Source organism: Pholcus phalangioides, unplaced genomic scaffold (assembly GCF_987345545.1).
Source record: "Pholcus phalangioides strain wild (caught in Gottingen) unplaced genomic scaffold, Ppha-v1.0 ptg000008l_1, whole genome shotgun sequence".
Lineage (NCBI taxonomy): Eukaryota > Metazoa > Arthropoda > Arachnida > Araneae > Pholcidae > Pholcus > Pholcus phalangioides.
This window is the reverse complement of record NW_028301601.1, coordinates 39,623,629-39,645,993: the sequence shown is the minus strand read 5'-3', so window position 1 is coordinate 39,645,993 and position 22,365 is coordinate 39,623,629. Positions and strand designations below refer to the sequence as shown.

General features: G+C 43.5%; 1 protein-coding gene across 1 annotated transcript; it reads left to right on the top strand.

The window, feature by feature from the left end:
- Positions 1-527: 527 nt before the first annotated feature.
- Positions 528-1,621, top strand: LOC149084291 (uncharacterized). Its single transcript, XM_089235296.1, has 2 exons — positions 528-1,136; positions 1,253-1,621. The coding sequence occupies exons 1-2, from the start codon at positions 528-530 to the stop codon at positions 1,619-1,621; spliced, it is 978 nt and encodes a 325-aa protein (XP_089091422.1).
- Positions 1,622-22,365: the final 20,744 nt, after the last annotated feature.

Genomic DNA, 22,365 nt, shown 5'->3' with positions numbered 1-22,365 from the left:
GATGTGTTGACTGTGTGCTCATGAATATGGCGCAAGACCTCCGCTTCAGCACGGACCACAGGTCGAAGAGCAGAGAATGCCCCAGTTTTATCCTCACAATAGGCCTGCGGTCGACTCACCAGTTATTGAATCAGCGAAGCAGATGTAGTGACCCTTTTTCAACTATTTTTTATTATTATTATTATTTATGTCAGTGTGGCAACATGTGTATTTTTATGCAGTCAAAGCCGACTATCTTTATTGTTGCTTGTTTTGCATTCGGCATATCCGTACGTCTGCTACACGCTCCTGCTGTTGAGTTTGTAATAGTTATATAAATTGTAAATAAAACATGTAAATAATTAACAATCGCTATATTCTACTTGTGAGCGAGCCTACCGAATGACGTCGCGCCCCCAACGCATAACAGTGGTGACCTGTTTTTTTGAACATGTGAGATGCAAGTTGCTGTTTCCCTTTCCCGACCACGTTGTTTCTACTACGACCGTGAACTTGCGTTTTCGGCTACCGGCGTTTTACGGTTTCCGATGAAAACAGATGCTGTCATCTCACCTTCTGAAGATGTTGTCAAGCATACGGTAGGCTCTTTTGAACTTTTCTTGAATTGTGTCGCAAACGCCACGATGTCAACGACTCAACCCGAATCGTTGGAAATCAACCCAGTCGCGGTAAAAATGCCTCCGTTCTGGCGAAATCGCCCGGAATTATGGTTCAAACAGACCGAATCGCAATTTTTGCTCTCCAAAATTAGCGCTGACTCGACGAAATTCAACTATGTAATTACTAGTTTAGATCAGCAGGAACTCTCGGCCATTTCGGATATCTTAATGAATCCACCGGCTCAAAATAGCTATGATGCCCTGAAAGAGCGGTTGATATCCCATTATGCCGATTCCGAATCTTCTAAGTTAAAGGCTCTTTTGCAAGGCCTAGTTTTGGGCGACAAGCGCCCGTCACGTTTGCTATTCGAGATGCGCGATTTAGCTGGCAAGCATTTTGATGATAAAATTTTGAAAACTTTGTGGTTGCAACAATTGCCAGTAGCTGTTCAGCAGATATTAGCCGTAAGCACTGACGACTTGCCGAAGCTTCCGGAGATGGCAGACGGCATATTGGACGTTACCAAGCCCACGGAAGTCAGTTCAGTCCAGCCGTGTCCAATCGATACCAGAGTAGATGAGATCTACACTCGCCTGTCTAGATTAGAAACTAAACCTCATGGTCAGTGTTTTCATTATCGTTCGCGATCTAGGTCTCGCCAATCTCTCCCAGCGGGACAAACATCTCAAATATGCTGGTACCACAGGAAATTCAGAGAAAAAGCGCACAAGTGCACAGCGCCCTGCTCTTACAAGCACTCAAAAAACGAGTAGAGCATTCGTTGGGGGCGCACAGCGAAAATGCTAATATTGCAAGTCGCCTATTTGTGTATGATCGTAAAAACGGATTGCACTTCCTTGTTGATACTGGAGCATCAGTATCTGTGTTACCCGCTGAAAAATCTGAATTGTCAACTAAAACCAATTCCTTTCAGTTAACTGCTGCTAATGGCACTCAAATTCCTACATTTGGTACTAAGATACTGAACTTGGACTTTGGTCTGCATGAGAATTTCGTTTAGAAATTTGTTGTGGCCTCAATCAATAAGCCAATCCTAGGCACTGATTTTCTTAGTCGATACAGCTTTTTGGTTGACATGAACAAATGTCGATTAGTTTCACAAGATTCAAAATTGTCCATATCCGGATCCAGGGCAGAAGTACCCTCCACTGGTGTGACATTTGCTATGCATGATACTACTGATTATCATAAGCTGTTATCCAAATTTCCCGAACTGAATAAAGGCGCGTATACACTAGCGCGCGGATCGTGTAATGCAAGCGTTCGCAATCGGTTGTTCAGTAATTTGTACGGTGTTGCGAACGATTAACGAATCATTCTTGATCTGTTTGAACCGGTCCACTGGGAGTCGGTTTTTTCGACGAACACAAAGGGATTCTTCCTTCTAGTTTGGACGGCGTCATTATCGGTGTGCGTGTTTGTACGTGCTTCTGAGCCTATCTAGAGCCTCAATTTTTTTTCCTCGTCTTATTTCGCGAAAGCCATTTATAGTCCTAATAAATTTGTCATTTTTAATAGTCATTTATCGTCATTTTAATAGTCATAGCCAACAGTCACATGATGATTTCGATGATTATGTGTAATTTTTTTTTTCTTTTGTCAATAAATATATTTAAACTGAAATTTTTGAGAAAACATTTTTGAGTAATTTTTTCAAACTGTCCATACTGCAATTTACTACCATTTCCTATGGAAGAGGCGAGTTATGTGTGTAGTGCAGTCAACCACATCATAATGTGTTCAACTTTGCCACGAAGCTGGGCTGAAAGATATCTCCGCAATGTGATAAATCCAGTGGTGAGATTATCCGTATTAACGTGTAATGAAGTTATATATATGTTGTGGGTCTGATGCTTACTGTTTTTCAAATGGGAAGTCGGGAGCCACAAGAAACCAATAAAAAATATCGAACAAGCTAAATTTTTTAAAATTACCTTAACGTATCCTTTCAATTCTTGGATAAGTGCTGCACAAACCTCTGGAATTATTCGTCCAATTGATTGCTGCAGACTGGTATACGAATCTCCAGTTGCGAGGTATCGCCGCGTTACAGCCAACCTGTATAAATTTATACTCACATTATGCATTGGCTGACTTCGTATTGCTTATTTTCTATTAAGCAACTACAATTACTATCAAATTCACGCCAAAACTTGTCTAAATCGCTCTATAAGAACTACACATTTATCGCAGCACATTTTTTAAAATGTGCTGCTTATAGCTGATAAGATATGCACAATTATAAGCAACTAATTTGACTAATAAATGTAACAAAAGAATTAAACATGACAATTATAAAACTCCAAAAGGAATTTGTGTCTGCAATGATTTGATTTTCTTTTTAAAATTGAAAAAGAAGGGAAGGGGGGAATACAAGCAAAACGTATGAACAATATGAGCTTACCTGTCTTGAGCGGAGATAGGAGAACGCATACGAGTTTCCGTCTTCGAAATTAAAGGTCCTATTCTCTTGAGAAGATCCTCGAAATCGGAAGGAGACATCCTTGAGAAATTTTTGTATTGCCCACTCATACTCTGAGCCTTTAAGTCCAACATTAATTCCGCGCCAGACCGTTTTTTATACAGCTCCGTCCTCCACCAACGTCGAGGTTTTCTCTCTTTTTTATTTAGCCCAGCCATTAATATGACCGCACTACTCATTACAACTAAAGCCAAGTTTTCCTCACGAGACATTTTTTTTTATGACAAAAACTACTCACTAGCCTATCTACGTTCCTCAATAGTTGTTACCGCCGCTCACAACCTACAGATGGCGTTAAAACAGCTCTCGGATGGAGCCATCGTTGATGATGATGATTCGTTTCGGAAATCGTACCCACTGAATGCATTGCGAGCGCTTGCGAATGGTTGCATTGCACGATCCGCGCGCTAGTGTATACGCGGCTTAAGATAAATTTCTCGACCAAGTCCGTTAAACATAACGTTACTCATTTTATCGAGACGACAGGCCCACCTGTGTTTGCCAAGGCCAGACGTTTGGCGCAGGTATTGCTAAACGCGAATTCGCTTACATGGAAAGTCAAGGTTGGTGTCTGCCCTCCAAAAGCAATTGGGCCAGCCCTTTGCATATGGTTGCGAAAGCAGATGGAGGATGGCGTTGTTGCGGGGATTATCGCAAGTTAAATGCCAGAACGAAACCCGACCGCTACCCAATTCCACACGTGCATGACTTCGCTAATTCTCTCGCTGGAAAAACGATATTCAGTACTCTTGACTTGGTTAAAGCCTACTACCAGATTCCTGTACAGCCAGCACACATTGAGAAGACGGCAGTCATCACTCCATTCGGACTGTACGAGTTTCTTTACATGCCTTTCGGTTTGTGCAATGCCGGTCAAACACTACAAAGATTCATGAACTCTGTACTTAAGGAATTTGACTTTTGTTTTCCTTACTTGGATGATGTACTCATCGCTTCGACGTCTCCAGAGGAACATCTCGTTCACTTACGATGCATTTTCGAGAAATTCTCCGAATTCGGAATTGTCTTGAATATTGATAAGTGCATTTTCGGAAAATCTGAAGTAGCATTTTTAGGACATACTGTAAATGAACACGGTATCAGACCATTGGAAAAGAAAGTTGAAGCAATCCTGAACTATCCACAACCGCAGACCATTCAAGAGCTGCGCCGATTTCTCGGAATGCTTAATTTTTATATACGCTTCATTCCAAACGCCGCGAAAAAGCAAATTTTGCTCAACGCATACCTTTGTAGTGATTAACGATGATAAAATCTATTCAATTTATTTATTAAACTAAAACAAATCACAAAAATCACTACATACGCATGGAACGGACATACACATACACGACAACATGTGACACCTCAACCAAAAAACCGAGTGTCATCTCTAGACGGCTTTGACTTCTCTTCCAACCACAAGGAAAAATATATATAATATCCGGACGGCTTTAACCGATTCCCCACAGGTAGTCCCCCACCAGCGATAGCGAGAGAACTACCCGCAAGGCAACCTGAATCTGACCCGTCTACCTGAGCGGGTGGTCATGAAAGTTTGGTCCTCGTCACTGGAAATCTGTTGATCTTTTGAAGTTATTGTTGCTTGCTGATGCTTTGAACTTGTGGTTGCTTGCCGTGAAGTTGTTGTTGCTTGCTGTGAAGTTGTTGCTTGCCGTGAAGTTGTTGCTTGCTGTGAAGTTGTTGTTGCTTGCTGATCGTTAGAAGTTGTCTGCTGATGCTTTGAAGTTGTTGTTTCTTGTTGATCGTTGGAAGGCTTGTGGGCATTGAAAGGCAGGTCATCACCGCAGATGTAAGCCGGTTTGACTCTGTCTATGCTTACAGATGCTGGTCGACCTTTTATTAGTATTTGGAACACCTTTTCTGATCTTGACAGTACTTGGTAAGGTCCCGCGTACGGAGGTTCTAGGCCTTTCTTCACTCTGTCCGTGCGGAGGAAAACATATGAGCAAGACAGCAGGTCCTTGCTGACAAAAACAGAATGTTTTCCGTGGCGAACAGTCTGTCTTGGGCTTAAATTTTCCATGGTGGTCTTCAACTGATCAACAAAGCTTGTTGGATCTGGGTGATGACGACTAGGTACGAAAAACTCTCCTGGCAGCCGTATAGGTGCACCATACACCATTTCCGCAGTTGTAGCTTGCAAGTCCTCCTTCCAGGCGGCTCGAAAACCCAACAGAATCGTAGGAAGTACTGTTACCCAGCGGTTAGTTGCGTGAGCCTTGATAGCAGACTTAAGGTCTCGATGGAAGCGTTCTACTTGACCATTTGCTTGTGGATGGTATGATGTGGTCCTCTGGCGATTGGTTCCCAAGAACTTGGTTAGAGCCTTGAACAAAAAGGACTCAAACTGGACACCTTGATCTGAGGTGATTCTGTTAGGTGAACCGAACCGAGCAACCCATCCAGAATAGAAAACCTTGGCCACGGTATCAGCAGAGCTATCCGACATAGGGAAGGCTTCAGGCCATTTAGAGAAGCGATCCACACAGGTGAGGCAATATGTGTAGCCTTCTGATGGAGGCAAAGGGCCTACAATATCAATGTGGACATGTTCAAACCTGGCATCAGGTGATGAATATTCCCCATGTGGGCTCTTCGTATGCCGACTCACTTTAGACTTCTGACAGTTAATGCATGTACGTGACCAAGTGGTCACGTCAGCCTTCAGTGCGGGCCACACGAAACGCTCTTGAACTAGTTTCACAGAGGCCTTCACTCCAGGATGTGACAGTCCATGCAAGGCAGTGAAGATGTCCCTACGCATCGAGGATGGAACCAGTGGTCGAATGCGTCCTGTAGAGACGTCACAGTACAGCTGAAGCTTTGATTCATCAACAGGAAGAGAGTGGATTTTCAAGGAAGTAGATAAAGGATTGGTGAGTAGTTGCTGAATACCCTCATCTTTGAGTTGTTCCTCTGCCATTCGTTTGAAGTCGGTGGGAGATGGTGTGTCTATGGAAGATATGGATATCCGAGACAATGCATCTGCCACAACATTTTCTGCACCCTTGATGTGTCGGATGTCTGTGGTAAACTGGCCAATGAAATCCAAGTGTCGAAGCTGACGAGGTGAGCATTTGTCAGTAGTCTGTCTGAAGGCATATGTGAGAGGCTTCTGATCCGTGTACAGGACGAATGAATGGCCTTCAACCATGTGCCTGAAATATTTGATAGCAGAGTAAGCTGCCAACAGCTCTCGATCATAGGCACTGTAATTCTTTTGTGCAGGAGATAACTTCTTGGAGTAGAACCCAAGTGGCTGCCAAGATCCTGACACACGTTGTTGCAAAGTTGCGCCCATGGCAATATCGGAAGCATCTACCACAATAGCCAAAGATGCTGCTGCCACTGGAAATGCCAAAACTGTTGCATCTGCCAGATCCCGCTTAGACTTCAGGAATGCTTCATCGGCTTCTTTGGTCCAAACGATCTTCCTCTTATCGTTTCGCTTGGAACCCGCTAGAAATTTATACAGGAGTACCTGCGTCTCTGCTGCTTTTGGAACGAAGCGACGATAAAAATTGAGGAGGGCCAAAAATCGTCGGAGCTCTTTGACTGTGTCTGGCTTTGGGTACTGAGCGATGACCGACACTTTCTCAGGAAGAGGTGCAACGCCGGTTGCAGAGATCATATGACCCAAAAATCGAACTGATGGTTGCCCCAGAACACATTTAGCAGCGTTGAGGCGAACTCCGAATTCGGAAAAACGTTTGAATATTTGGCGCAAATGTTCCTTGTGCTCTTCAGCGTTTGTAGATGCCACGAGAACATCGTCGAAATACGGTACACAAAAGGTGAAACCCTGCAGCACCATATGTATGAACCTCTGGAATGTTGCAGCTGCATTCGACAGTCCGAAAGGCATGAAGAGAAATTCGAACAGCCCGAATGGTGTTGTTACGGCTGTTTTCGGAATATCCTCTTGTCTCACAGGGATTTGATGAAAAGCTTTTGCGAGATCTAGGGTGGAGAATATTTGTTTCCCCTCTAGCACCTGGAGACAGTCCTGGATGTGCGGAACGGGATATCTGTCAGGGATAGTTGCAGCATTTAGTCTCCTGTAGTCGCCGCATGGTCTCCAATCGCCGTTGCACTTGGGTACCATGTGCAGTGGGCTTGCCCAGCAACTTTGAGATGGTCGGCAAACTCCTTGGGCAACTAGATGATCGAATTCCCACTTGCCTGCACGCAGCTTGTCCGGTGGTAGCCTGCGAGGTTTTGATGCAACTGGCGGGCCTTTGGTCTCAATGCAGTGTTGGACGTCATGCTTAACAGCATTAAACGTTGCTACAGTCTCTGTCAGTTCAGGGAACTCGGTGAGAATTCGATGAAATTCACTATTGTCCCGGATGCATTTCACTGCTGGGGATGGTACGTCCGCACCAGCAATCTTGCAATGTGAACGAAGCTTAGTGAGTGGATCGATTAATTGACCGCGCCGAACATCTATAAGCAGTCCAAAATGCCGCAGAAAGTCAGATCCGATGATTGGACGTGAAACGGCAGCAACGATGAATGACCAATGAAATGCACGACGAAGTCCTAGGTCTAGTTTTAACAGTCGTTGACCGAAGGTGTGTATGGCAGTTCCGTTTGCAGCAAACAACTGAAGCTTGTCTGGCTGACGTCGGGAATCTTCTTTGCGTAGTGGCAGTACAGATACATCAGCGCCAGTGTCTATGAGGAACTGCACGGAAGATGACTGGTCAGACAGATATAGCGGGAAGCACTCGAGTTTGCCGTCACTCTGAGTATCGAGTGACGGCCCAACTAGTTTCCCTGCTGGTTGAAACTGCAAGGCTGGACACATTTTGTTGCTTTTTCTTTGAAACGCCAGTGGTACCAGCAGTGCTGGTAATTTCTGTCACGACTGCTGGAACGCTGACGAGATCCTCGGCGATTTCTTGATTGGGATCGAGCACGCGTTTCGAGACGCTGCAAACGGGAAGAAATGTCCATTTGCGAAGCTTCAGCTGAAACCGCATGAATTGCAGTGGAGCTTTCCGCGGCGGCAAGTATGGCATCAGCCATTTCTGCCAATTTATCCAGGCTATCATTGGATATCGCTAGTATTTGCTGAACATTTGTAGGCAGCCGCTGGAGGAAAAGAGACTTCAAAATATCATCACTCACCCGTTGCCCAGCTTTACTTCGCATTTCCAGGAGAAGGCGTGATGGTTTCCGATCACCCAGTTGCAATCCAGAAATTAGGTCGCGCAACCGCTGTTCCTCCGAGTCCGCATACTGCGTGCACAAACGGTGTTTTAGCGTAGCGTAAGATGTTGCGGTGGGTGGGCTGGTGATAATGTCCCCGACAACAGACAGCTCCTCTGGTTGCAAGGCAGATACGATGTGATGATACTTGGTCACCTCGGCTGTCACTCCTGCCAGAAGAAACTGACTTTCCATCTGCCTAAACCATATCTCCGGATTTGCTCGCCAAAACGGTGGAGCTTTTACGGAAACATGGGCGATCTCTGCCGAACCAGTTGCGTTTTCAACTGCCATTTTGTTTTGCTTAAATCCTTTGGTTGCCTGTCCTCTTCACAATATAGGTCACCAGTTGTAGTGATTAACGATGATAAAATCTATTCAATTTATTTATTAAACTAAAACAAATCACAAAAATCACTACATACGCATGGAACGGACATACACATACACGACAACATGTGACACCTCAACCAAAAAACCGAGTGTCATCTCTAGACGGCTTTGACTTCTCTTCCAACCACAAGGAAAAATATATATAATATCCGGACGGCTTTAACCGATTCCCCACACCTTAAAGATAGCAAAAGGCACGATAAACGTCTCATTCAATGGACTGAAGAATCCAAAATTGCCTTTGAAAATTGCAAGACTCATTTGGCTAATATAACCCTTTTGTCATTTCCACAGCAAAATTCTACGTTGGCACTGATGGTCGATGGATCCGACTATGCGATTGGAGGTGCCCTACAACAACGAGTTGGAAATGACTGGCAACCCATCGCATTTTTCTCTCGTAAATTGTCAAAATCTGAGCAAAACTACAGTGCTTTCGACAGAGAACTATTAGCCATATACGCTGCTATAAAGCATTTTTTATACCTATTAGAAGGACGGCACTTTATAATTTTTAGTGACCATAAACCTTTGTCCTATGCCTTCAATCACATCAGTAAGAACAACTCAGCCAGGCAGATAAGGTATCTGGACTTTATATCGTAATACTCCACCGATATTCGTCATATATCCGGTGTTGAAAATGTTGTTGCTGACGCTTTTTCCCGTATCAGTTCGATCGAATTTCCTTCTCCTCTCGATTATAAGGAAATTGCCAAAGCTCAAAGGGAAGATGAAGAGTTGGAACAACTTCGCACTTCTACTAGCTCTTCAAACCCATGCTGATCAACAGCCAAATTGAAATTTTATGCGACGTTTCAACTGGAAAGGTTAGACCTTACATTCCTGAACCATTCAGACTTCAAGCATTCAGCACTGTTCACAACTTGAATCATCCTGGTGAACGAGCTACTGAAAACTTGCTCTGCAGTCGTTTCGTTTGGAAAGATATGAAGAAAGACTGCGCAGATTGGTGCAAGTCTTGTCTCGCATGCCAAAAATCTGAAATAAGCAAACACACCAAAGCGCCACTTGGAAAATTCCCGTTGTGTGATAAACGTTTTGGACATGTGCACATAGACATTGTGGAACCACTCCTACCCTCCCGTGGATTCCGGTACTGCCTAACAATAGTGGATCGTTTCACTCGATGGCCGGAAGTTATTCCCATGGAGGACATGACAGCAGAAACTGTTGTAAGGTGTTTCTTTTCAGGTTGGATCAGCCGTTTTGGTATTCCTGAAACCATCACCAGTGATCAAGGTCGACAGTTTGAAAGTTCCTTGTTTCGAGCCCTTGCTACAATTCTCGGTATTAAAAGAATTCGTACCACACCATATCATCCGGCCAAAAATGGTTGTGTTGAACGTTTTCATCGTGACCTGAAGACAGCGTTACACTGCCTCGAAACTGACCACTGGACCAACATGCTTCCTAGCGTTTTTCTAGGTATCCGCTCGTGTGTAAAGGACATCGGAGCTTCATCAGCAGAACTCGTCTATAGGACGCCACTTCGCTTACCTGGGGAGTTTTTCCAGCTCTCCAACGATGTTCCGCCCGATGAATTTGTGGAAACACTCCGCAACACTATGTCGCAAATTCGTCCAGTTCCCACAACCACACATGGCTCGCACAAAATCTTCTGGCATCCAGCTCTAGATGACTGTTCTCATGTTTTTGTGCGATGTGACGCAGTTAAGCCTACTTTGCGGCCGCCTTATGATGGCCCTTACGCGGTCATCAGCAGAGGTGATAGACATTTCACATTGCAGTTCCCGGACCGTGTCACTACCATAAGTGTTGACAGACTGAAACCTGCCTTCTTAATGAAGCCAAAGGACATAATTTCGATCCCACGGAAGACTGTACCCTCAGGCCAAAAAGAAATGAAACTGCGTTCCGGAAAGAAAGTGCGTTTCAACTTATAATTCGTCGAGAGCCTATGATCCTCTCGACTGGGAGGGGGTCATGTAGCGACCCTTTTTCAACTATGTTTATTATCATCCTTTATTATTACTATTATTTATGTCAGTGTGGCAACATGTGTATTTTTATGCAGTCAAAGCCGACTATCTTTATTGTTGTTTGTTTTGCATTCGGCATATCCGTACGTCTGCCACACGCTCCCGCTGTTGAGTTTGTAATAGTTATATAAATTGTAAATAAAACATGTAAATAATTGACAATCGCTATATTCTACTTGTGAGCGAGCCTACCGCATGACGTCGCGCCCCCAACGCGTAACACAGAGATTGGTAATGCGTGACGCTCGAAGAGAAAGGTGTAACAGTAAGTTACTAACTATGGGCCTGAATCTGGGCAGTACATGAACACGAAACTGATGACGTCACATTCGGCAAAAAACAACCAAGTAAGGTGCGGACTTCGTCTCCTCCAATTAAACGCAGACAAAGCTAAGATCTGTATCGAACATATGGAGGCTTTCGTAAGAGCACAGTCAGTAGATGTGGTTCTACTTCAAGAACCATGGCAAACTAGAGGTCTTTTACGTGGTATTCCACAATCATGGCAGTTGTGGACGGCGCAACTATTCAAAAGTGCTATATTAGTCCCATCGACTCATATTAGACCGGCTACGTACAAGATCGGCCGCCACCTGGTAGCTGTTCAGATGAGTCTGCAGGGACGTGAACTTATTATTGCAAGTGTCTACATTTCTCCGTACGAAGAAGTAGACGTAGCCATAGAGGAGATGGATGATCTTTGCGAGTCAGCACCAGGTATCGACATTATCTTCTGTGCGGACGCAAATTGCTATTCTTCGTGGTGGGGCTATCGAGAGACGGATCCAAGAGGGCGCGCGATGCAGGAATTTCTCACCAGCAGGAACTTGTTTCTGTTTAATACTAGATGGACAAGACCTACCTACGAATTTTATGACGCAAAAGGATGGCCAGATCTTACTTTTACTACGTCAGAAAATATTTTCAGGTGTTCCGATTGGTCAGTAGGTACGGAAGATTCGTATAGTGCGCACAAGTATATCCATCTACAACTCAATATTACGCCTACATATCAAAAACCCACGAAGTATAGAACTACCGCAAGACGATTAGCAAAGATCAGGCCTGCTACAGAGCAGATCTTCATAGACCTCCAAGAACAACTTCACATGGTTTTAGACGAGGATCAGGTTAATGGATGCTTTGATGCCTCAATGCAGCGGCTGAAAGAACGATGTATCCAGGTGTTGGGCTATGCACAACCGCGTATTTCCGCTTCTTTGAAATGGTGGACTGATGAATTAGCAGCTTCACGCAGGCAACTTCGTAAACTAGAGCGTCGTTTCATTAAGGCCAAGGGTGGTGATAGAGTACAGGCGAGGATGGAGTTTAGAAAATTCAGAGCAGGGCATATTAAGGCCGCAAACAGGGCAAAAACAAGGGGGTTACACTACTGGGCAGGTAGAGGGGCCGGGCCTACCGGACGTCGTTGAGGTTTGTTGGTGCTGCTTCACGATGATCTTGGATCTTGAACGCATCTGCTCGCCTGCTTTGGTGGTGTATAGCTCTCACCTAACCTGGCGTTGCTACTAACCTTCATCGGTTATGTGTGCGCGTCCCTTCGTAGGGCTCCATGGTGGGCATGGTGGGTGAGAGCGGAACAACACCCATTTAAAATGGGAAAAAATCAAAACGCACCAAAACGTCAAAGAACTGCTTGAAACCAAACACACGTCACTGTAACTGCTACAAATTCATCAACTGTCTCATTTTTCTTTCTGCACTCTTCGGATACCGAGAAACAGCTGGCCAAAGTATCACCATTTCTAATAGATAAAGCTCTCTATGGCACAGTAGGTACCTTGAAATCAGTGAAGGCCCTTCGTTCAGGAGACCTTCTCATCGAAACTAACACACCCAAACAAGCCGAACTCATTCAAAAGCTCACATCTCTCGGAGACATTCCAATAACAGTCAAAATCCATCCCACGTTGAATTATTCACGTGTTGTCATTTCAGATAATAACTTAATTAACATGGATGAAGAAGAACTAACACAAGAGCTAGCGTCTCAAGGCGTAACACCTGCCAAACATATTATGAGCCGCAAAGATGGCAATCCAGCTCCCACACGAAACATAATTCTCACATTCTCATCACCGACATTGCCGAAAGATGTCAAAATAGGTTATTATAACCTCAAAATCCGGCCTTACATTCCTTACCCTGTTTGATGCTTTAACTGCCATAAATACGGTCACTCACGAACGGCGTGCCGCAGTCAACCCACCTGCGCAAAATGCGGTGAGAAGGACCACATTTCGGACAACTGCACTAATTTACCATTCAAGTGCGTCAATTGCGATGGCGACCATCCCGCATTTGACAGGAAATGTCCGAAATGGAATGAAGAAAAAGAGATCCAGAAGATCAAGGTCCTTAATAACATCTCATATATTGAAGCACGCCGTCGTATAATCCCTAACCAAACTCCAATAGCTAGTAGATCATACTCTAATATGGTAACAAATCCATCAACAGTTAATAAGACTAACAATGTCACCAAAGCATCTGTAACAACTCAGACCGAACCCATAGCTGATACATCCACTCAAACATCATAATCTAACCAACCGTGTAATAGTTGTGGCTGCTATTGCTCTGCTGGATTCCGGAGGGAGTCCACTACCTCCGAAGAAGAGGCAGGAAAAGCAACAGCGCACACATTCAAAAAACCTACTGGTACTAAACCCAACATTAATTCTGGAAATAAATCTAAAATTAAACTATTCAAGACCGGATATTCACGAAAAGCTGTACAGAGAGCGCTGAAATGTCCATCCATGAAGAATGTGTCACTAATTGATGACACATCAATTGGTGACATGGAGCTTGACAATAGATCAGATTCCGGTACTACTCGCCGTAAACGAGACCGGAATAAATTTAAAGACCTTGAACCGTCTACTTCTACTTAATTTATGGCCAACATAATTCAATGGAACATTCGTGGTCTTAGATCTCAAGGATTTGATCAATCGCTATCATCCTGTTTGCGTGGCACTCCAGGAAACTTTTACGAAGCCCTCGGAGACATGGAACATCAGGCGACATTCCCTGTTCCGTATCGATTACGATGACGGGAGTAGGGCTTCCCGCGGTGTTGCTCTGCTGGTTCAATTACCACCACCATTTTTTCTTCTTGGAGACTTCAATGCACATAATATGATTTGGGGTTCTAACAACAACACCCCTCGTGGGAAATGGTTGAACGTCTGATAGACAATATGGACCTTGCCATCATGAATGATGGCAGTTTCACTCATTTCCATGCCCCAAACAATAGTTTCACTGCAATAGATCTATCGTTATGTTCACCCACACTCTTGCCCAACTGGTCCTGGTCGGTTGATCCAGACCTCCACGGGAGCAATCATTTTCCTCTAGTGGTTAAGTGCCTTGACCGACGCCATAGCATAACTGAGGGACCACCTCGGTGGAAGCTTGTGGCCGCCCGATGGGCTGACTTCACGGTCAAGGCAGAAATCACGGAGGATATGGTTTCGCAATCCGAAGTCGACCATTGTATCGACCTTGTGACCAGTTGTACGATCTCAGCAGCCAATGAAACAATACCCAAAGTCTCCTCGAAACTTCCTAAATTTGCTAAACCTTGGTGGAATCACGAATGCAATCTCACAATTAAAGCTCAAAAGAAAGCATGGAGTACGTTCCGGCGGTATTCTACCCATGAAAACAAGTTGGCATTTTTAAAAGCAAAGGCGATAGCGAGAAGAGCCAGGCTCAACGCGAGTCCTGGCAAAAGTTTACGACGGGAATCAATTCATCTACTTCATCCAAAATCATTTGGGACCGGATCCGAAAAATCAATGGTTATTATCAGTCTCATCCCATCACCATTTTAAATACCAATGGCACTATCATCAGCGATGTGAGGGATATTGCGGACACCATCGCCGCCCATTTCGCCGCTGTTTCCAGCGATGCGAACTATCCCCCATCGTTTCATCCCATTAAATCATCAGCCGAACGTACATCCTACACCTTCCGGCCTTTTACACCGGAGGGGTACAATTCATTGTTCACCCTTCATGAACTGACGACGACCTTGCAGCGAAGTCCTGACTCAGCTGTAGGGCCCGATGCCATTCATTATTCCATGATTCGGCATCTCTCATCTGAATCACTCTCACATTTACTCATATTATTTAATCGGATCTGGGTCAGTCAGTCATTTCCTGACACCTGGCGAGCAGCAATAGTTCTTGCATTCCCGAAGCCTGGCAAAAATCCTCAACAACCGAACAGTTACAGACCTATTGCTTTGACCAGTTGTTTATGTAAAAATTATGGAACGCATGGTCAACTATCGCCTTATGCACTACCTTGAGGTTAACAATATTTTGTCTAAACATCAAAGCGGCTTTAGACGGTTCAGGTCCACAACATGCAATCTGTTATGCCTTGAGACATCAATAAGACAAGCATTTGTGAAGAGGGAGCATATGCTATCCATATTTTTCGACAAAGAAAAGGCCTACGACCGTACTTGGAGGCACGGAACTCTTTCCGACCTCTATAATTGCGGCTAGCGGGGCAACTTGCCCATTTTCATTAAGAACTTTCTTGCTCGCCGCATCTTCCAGGTACGAATCGGAAGCACATTATCAGCTCCCCAAATTCAAGAACAAGGTGTACCTCAAAGTAGCATTTTAAGTGTAACACTCAACGGTGTGTTGAACCAACTCCCGTTGTCTGTTACTGGCGCACTTTACGTGGATGATCTGTTGATGTCATATCAATCAGTGAATATGAGGACAGCCGAGAGACAATTACAAACCGCACTCAACAAGATCAGCAAGTGGGCACATAATAACGGCTTCTCTTTCTCCGCTGACAAAACTGTCGCTATGCACTTTTGTCGGCGTCGAGACCTACATGATGACCCACAATTGTTTCTAAACAATAGTCAAATACCAATAGTAGAGAATACAAAATTCCTCGGCATCACATTCGATAAAAAACTTACTTTCAAACCTCATATTGCACAATTAAGAGCTCGTTGCATGAAGACGATGAACCTCTTGATGGTCACCTCGTCTACATCATGGGGAGCAGACCGTAAGTCACTCATTCCCTTGTATAAAGCTCTAATAAGATCAAAGCTCGACTACGGTTCCATTGTATACGGGTCATCACCTCGGAGCTATCTGAGTGTGCTCGACCCAGTTCATCATCTTGCTCTCCGCATTTGTTCTGGAGCTTTCCGGACGACCCCAATGGAGAGTCTGTATGTTGAATGCAACGAGCCATCTATTACAACAAGACGCCAACAGCTTTCTTTGAAATATTATATTAAAATGAAGTCTTTACCAGGTCATCCACTTCATAATGTCATTTTCAATCCTTCATTTCATAGACTTTTTGCTGCTCGCCCTTCATGTGTTCCATCTTACGGTCTTCGTATGAGGGCACTTGTGGAAGAACTACAATTAGACATCAGTCGTGTGGCCCCAGTTGCTTGGCAACTGGCACCATTGGAGCAGTCTCTGCCAGATGTCTCTCTTTCATTATCATCATACTCTAGAGCCACCACAGCAGATGTCATATATCGGCAGATATTCTTTAGGCACAGGGGTAGGTACAACAGGTACTTCCCCATATATACCGACGGCTCTAAGAGCCCTGGGCATGTCGGCTGTGCCTACATCTGCTGTGAGGAGACATCTTTCAAACTTCCCGACACATTCTCTATTTACTCGGCAGAACTGTACGTAATCCTTCAGGCTCTACGTCATGTACGACGCAAACGCCACCGACGATGCATCATCTATAGCGACTCTCTCAGCGCATTACAAGCACTGTGTTCCTTCACTTTTCATACCCATCCATTTATTCATGCCATTTTTCATGAATTGAATCACCTCATTCATCAAGGTACCACAGTAAAATTTTACTGGGTACCAGGTCATGTTGGAATACCGGGCAATGAAAAAGCAGACAACGCAGCTCGAACAACAACTAACATCGACAATAGCCTTTTGGTTCCTGCCAGTGACCACTTCTCAATCCTCCGAGAAGTGATGTATCGCCGCTGGCAGGATCATTGGAACCATCAGATCTTATATATAAATGTGAAAGTATGTATGTATGTATGTATGTATGTATGTATGCTCTTTATACAAATCTACAGTTTTAGACCGATCGTCGCCAGATTTTGCATATATACCAAACAGGTCCGGGATTGAACCGTAGGCTACTTTAAAAGTTCGTCAGAGCTGGGCAAATGCCCGAAATGGGCGGAAAACTGTCGGGCAACAATGGTTTTGGGGCCTCAACAATTACTTTCGGAACGTTTACTTTGGTTACCGTGGTTCCCAACAATGCATTTCAGACGTGTATATGTCTTGGTTACAATGGTTTGTCACATCTTTAACGCTGCCATCATTACAGTTTATTCCTTTATAATGGTTTGGCTCTTTTCCAATACTCCCAGTAATTGAAGAAAACCCTGGAAGCGCCAGATATTTTTGCTTGCATGTATACAGGGTGTCCTGTAAGTGCTAATGTGGCCTTTATCTCATCAACCACATCGTTGAGGTATAGTTTCAATTTAAAAAGTGCTTAAAAGGAGTTTGAATAATATTCCCTGCAGAAGCTGGACATATCGCGTCACTAACAACAGAGAACAACAACTACGGCGATAAAACTGGGAATAAAAATGTTCAACGCCAGCTGATGAACTCAATGCTCGCCTCAAATCATCAGCACTCTACTTCACCAAACACCAACTCTGGCCATATCGCTACATTGCAATTTACTGCCATTAGTGAGATGGGTTGGAAGTGAAGGTGCTGTCTATCGGTGGTCGCCTCGAGTTTGTTAGGACATCAACACTCTGGCACGAAGCTAAAAAATTATCATTATCCACCAACATGCGAGTTCAACTGCAAAATGACTCAGCACTGCTATCATTTTCACATCAGTTGATCAAACTTGGCAATGGAAGAATTCCCGTAGACCCAAGCACTGGACTGATAACGTTCCCAAATGGATTTTGCCAGTTATTATATATATAAACTCAGTTCAAGAACTTGCAGACCACGTCTTCCCAAACATTCAACAAAATCACCGAAACCATGAGTGGCTTTGTGAGAGTGCGATTCTGGCACCGAAAAATGACCGTGTGAACAAGATCAACGGAAAAATCCTAAAAATTATTCCGGGAGACTCCACATCTTACAAATCGGTTGACACTGTCACAGACACAGCGCAGAAAGTTATGTATCCTGCAGAATTTTTAAACTCTTTGGATATTCCGGGTGTGCCACCACACAACTTGACCCTCAAAGTCGGAGCACCTATAATGATTTTAAGAAATTTGGAGACACCGATACTCTGCAATGGCAACAGACTCTGCGTGAAGAAATTGCACAATTACATCATTGAAGCAACGATTCTAACTGGATGTGCTGGAGGAGAAGACGTCTTCATTCCACGTACCCCAATTATCACTGAAGAAATGCCATTCACTTTAAAGCGATTACAGTTCCCGATTCATTTAGCTTTTCCCATGACAATCAACAAAGCGCAAGGCCAGTAGTTAGTAGTGGCAGGTATCAACCTACTTGAGCCCTGTATTTCTCACGGACAGCTTTTAGTTGCCTGTTCGCGTGTTGGTAATCCCAAAAATTTGTACATCTACGCACCAGATGGACAAACAAAAATATTGTGTTTCCACAAGCGATTGCCTGAAGTTTTTAATTAAAATATTTAAAAATTAAAGTAAATTTTTTTTTACTAAATGCAGAAATATTTTGATTAAGAAATAAGTAATAAGCTATATATATGTAAATTTTTTACAGGGCGGGCAACGTCGCCGGGTATCAGCTAGTAAATAATAAACTTCATGCCATCAAGCCCACACTTGGCCATTGGCGTTCGAGCTGCAGAACTAACCGAAAGGAGGAAGTTCTGCTTGCCCGGTTACGCATAGGACACGGTCGCCTCACACAATCATATTTGTTATTACGAGAGAGTCAACCAGAGTGCCCTTATTGTCAAAGTCCATTGACCATTGCTCATGCTTTTACTTGTTCACATCATCGCCATCATTTTACGACTACTTTTGGTCAGAATCATCTTTCAATTCGCGACATTATGTCTGACAATTGCGATGCATCTCGCATTTTTAAATTCATCAAAGCCATTGGTTTTTATGACAAATTATAGTTTTTACAATTCATGTCATTGCTTCATGTTTTATGCATACTTTTACCTTTTGACATGAAAAGAACAATTCTTGTATTGATTTTATATGGACATTTGTTCTGGCGCAGCTTGACCTAGATAGTCCTTGCGCCAAAAAAATCAAAAATCCAATCCGCTCAGCCTATATTTTGAATATGACGCTCGTAGATCTACAATCGTGCATTTGGGTAAGGAGGTTTGGATGGACGGAATTCTTATAACACCTGATGCCTACGAAGGGAACAATAGGAGTTGGCTTCATCATTCCAGTGTGGACTTGTTCCAGAATCAAGTTCCGCTGCCTTGTGCGGAATGCTCATCGGATGAAGCTATTAATATAGTCACGGAGAGCTCAAAAACAGAGACATCCACGGCCTATGCATACGTAGTTATGAATGCGGAAGGATCTGTCGAAGAGGCTTGGAGTCGACGGTTACGTCAATGGAACAGCATCTTTCAGGCGGAGGTTCTGGCCATATTAGCTGCAGTAGAATGGGCGATTAAGCAAAATCAGCAGACGACGATATATACTGACAGCGTGTCTACTATAAATGCGATTCGTGAACACCGCACTCCACATGAAAATACTCGGCGAATACGCAAGCATTTATACAACCATCCGTCTATCAGTATCAAATGGGTCAAAGGCCATGCAGGAATAGCGGGGAATGAAATTGCGGACAGATTGGCCAAAGATGCTCTTAATCTCCCAACGGAAGAACAACTCTTGCTACCGCGGAGTCACATCAAACAGGCGCTAAAAAGTGACCTGTTACAAAAGTGGCAACAGCTATGGGACAAGAATGCACATAAAGATGCCTACAAGATACAGAAACGCGTCCGGTGGAATGGTACTATTTGGTCTAGAGAGAAAGTTATTATAATAACTGAGCACGGCCCATTACCGACATATCTAGAACGTTTCAAGAAGTCGGACAACGCCATGTGTGCTTGTGGTGAGATTGGATCTTTATGGCATTACCTGACATCTTGCCCATGTACAAAAAAATTTCATTTTGGTGCTATTCCCGAAAACGGTCGACTGTGTTTCAAAAGAAGAGTTTTGAAGAACCCTATGAGCTTTGCTCGGGTGCGGTGGATTATATTGTTCCTCGATAACAACTTACACCGCATACATACTAAGAAAACTGGAAGTGCCCGTCTGAGGGGTGGGAACGATGACGAGTTCAAACCGGCAAGAGCCCCAGTGATTGATCTTAAGAGGAAATATGATCTTCGACCACGTCGGCGTCAAAACAAAAGTAAGCTGCAGTAGAATGGGCGATTAAGCAAAATCAGCAGACGACGATATATACTGACAGCGTGTCTACTATAAATGCGATTCGTGAACACCGCACTCCACATGAAAATACTCGGCGAATACGCAAGCATTTATACAACCATCCGTCTATCAGTATCAAATGGGTCAAAGGCCATGCAGGAATAGCGGGGAATGAAATTGCGGACAGATTGGCCAAAGATGCTCTTAATCTCCCAACGGAAGAACAACTCTTGCTACCGCGGAGTCACATCAAACAGGCGCTAAAAAGTGACCTGTTACAAAAGTGGCAACAGCTATGGGACAAGAATGCACATAAAGATGCCTACAAGATACAGAAACGCGTCCGGTGGAATGGTACTATTTGGTCTAGAGAGAAAGTTATTATAATAACTGAGCACGGCCCATTACCGACATATCTAGAACGTTTCAAGAAGTCGGACAACGCCATGTGTGCTTGTGGTGAGATTGGATCTTTATGGCATTACCTGACATCTTGCCCATGTACAAAAAAATTTCATTTTGGTGCTATTCCCGAAAACGGTCGACTGTGTTTCAAAAGAAGAGTTTTGAAGAACCCTATGAGCTTTGCTCGGGTGCGGTGGATTATATTGTTCCTCGATAACAACTTACACCGCATACATACTAAGAAAACTGGAAGTGCCCGTCTGAGGGGTGGGAACGATGACGAGTTCAAACCGGCAAGAGCCCCAGTGATTGATCTTAAGAGGAAATATGATCTTCGACCACGTCGGCGTCAAAACAAAAGTAAGCTGCAGTAGAATGGGCGATTAAGCAAAATCAGCAGACGACGATATATACTGACAGCGCGTCTAGTATTAATGCGATTCGTGATTCAAGTTCCGCTTGCTACTTCTGGAAAACAGAAACAAGTTCACCTGCAAGGAGGTGATAAATCAAGCCATTGATGGCAAGGACGAATTAAGTGTGATTTACTCGGCTATATAGTGAATTGTGCTGATCTTAGTTCACCCGGTGACGATTCCGGTAACGACCTGCGGCCTAGACGATATGATGATCTGCGACTAATTCACCGTGATTCGAAATTTTATATTCCAAGATTATCGGCAATCATTCGATCAGTTGACGATTACTATATTCTAATGGGATGGACGGCTATACATCACCATCTTATAATCCCGTTTATAATTTTGATTGCCCATTTGCGTTGATTGTTTAGATTTTATTTATTTGTTATATGATTTCAGGAGTTGACGATGAATTTTTATGTAAATTATTTTATTTTGCTGCCTTCGTCTGAGGTGGTCATATTATGTTGTTTTTAATAAAACTTTCCGGACACACCTATCCTTCGGGAACGCTTTGATATCTCTCTGAGATTGGAAGCGGGGTGTGCCCGGTCTTCAAAGGTCAAAGTAAACAAATTATTTATTTAGTCTTTGAAATTGTAAAATTAAACACGTGTATTTGAATGTGAGATAAATAAACATATACATTACGGTAAATTTGATATATGCGGTTATTATACATAATAACTGATTATTATGTACTTACTAATCGTCTTGGTGAGTTTGATAAACTGCCCTAAATTTATCACTTTTACCGATGATTATGCATAGTACCCAAGCATCATTGGTAAATTTAATATCTAATAAAAAATTGTAGTTTTTACTGGCGATTATGCATATTAACCATGCGTCGCATCGTTCGTAAACATGATAAAACGTACTATATGATATACATAATTATTCATACATGTATTGTATCATTATATCGGAGCACGATCGTAAAATATGGGATCATTACATCGGGGTACGATCGTAAAATTTGTTATCATTATATCGGGGTACGATCGTCAAATTTGTTATCATTATATCGGGGTACGATCGTCAAATTTGTTATCATTATATCGGGGTCCGACTATATTCATCAGACATACTTGACTCATTTGAATATTTTTTTCATATTTATAAAATTCGGGTTATCAACCCGACAGCTGTCAGTTCAATAGACGTTACATGTCAATAGTCGCCGCAAGCAGACGCGAATTTTAGAGTTCGTAGATTATGACGAAAGTATGTGTTCGGCCTTAAAAGAGAGAGAGAAAGAAGGGAGTGTGTGTGTGGGGTTGTTTG

Bases quoted from the DNA above. Each gene is read 5' to 3' on its own strand.
- LOC149084291 (XM_089235296.1), top strand. From the start codon at position 528: ATGAAAACAGATGCTGTCATCTCACCTTCTGAAGATGTTGTCAAGCAT. The intron at 1,137-1,252 runs GTCAGTTCAGTC...TTCGCGATCTAG, and splicing joins ACGTTACCAAGCCCACGGAA to GTCTCGCCAATCTCTCCCAG.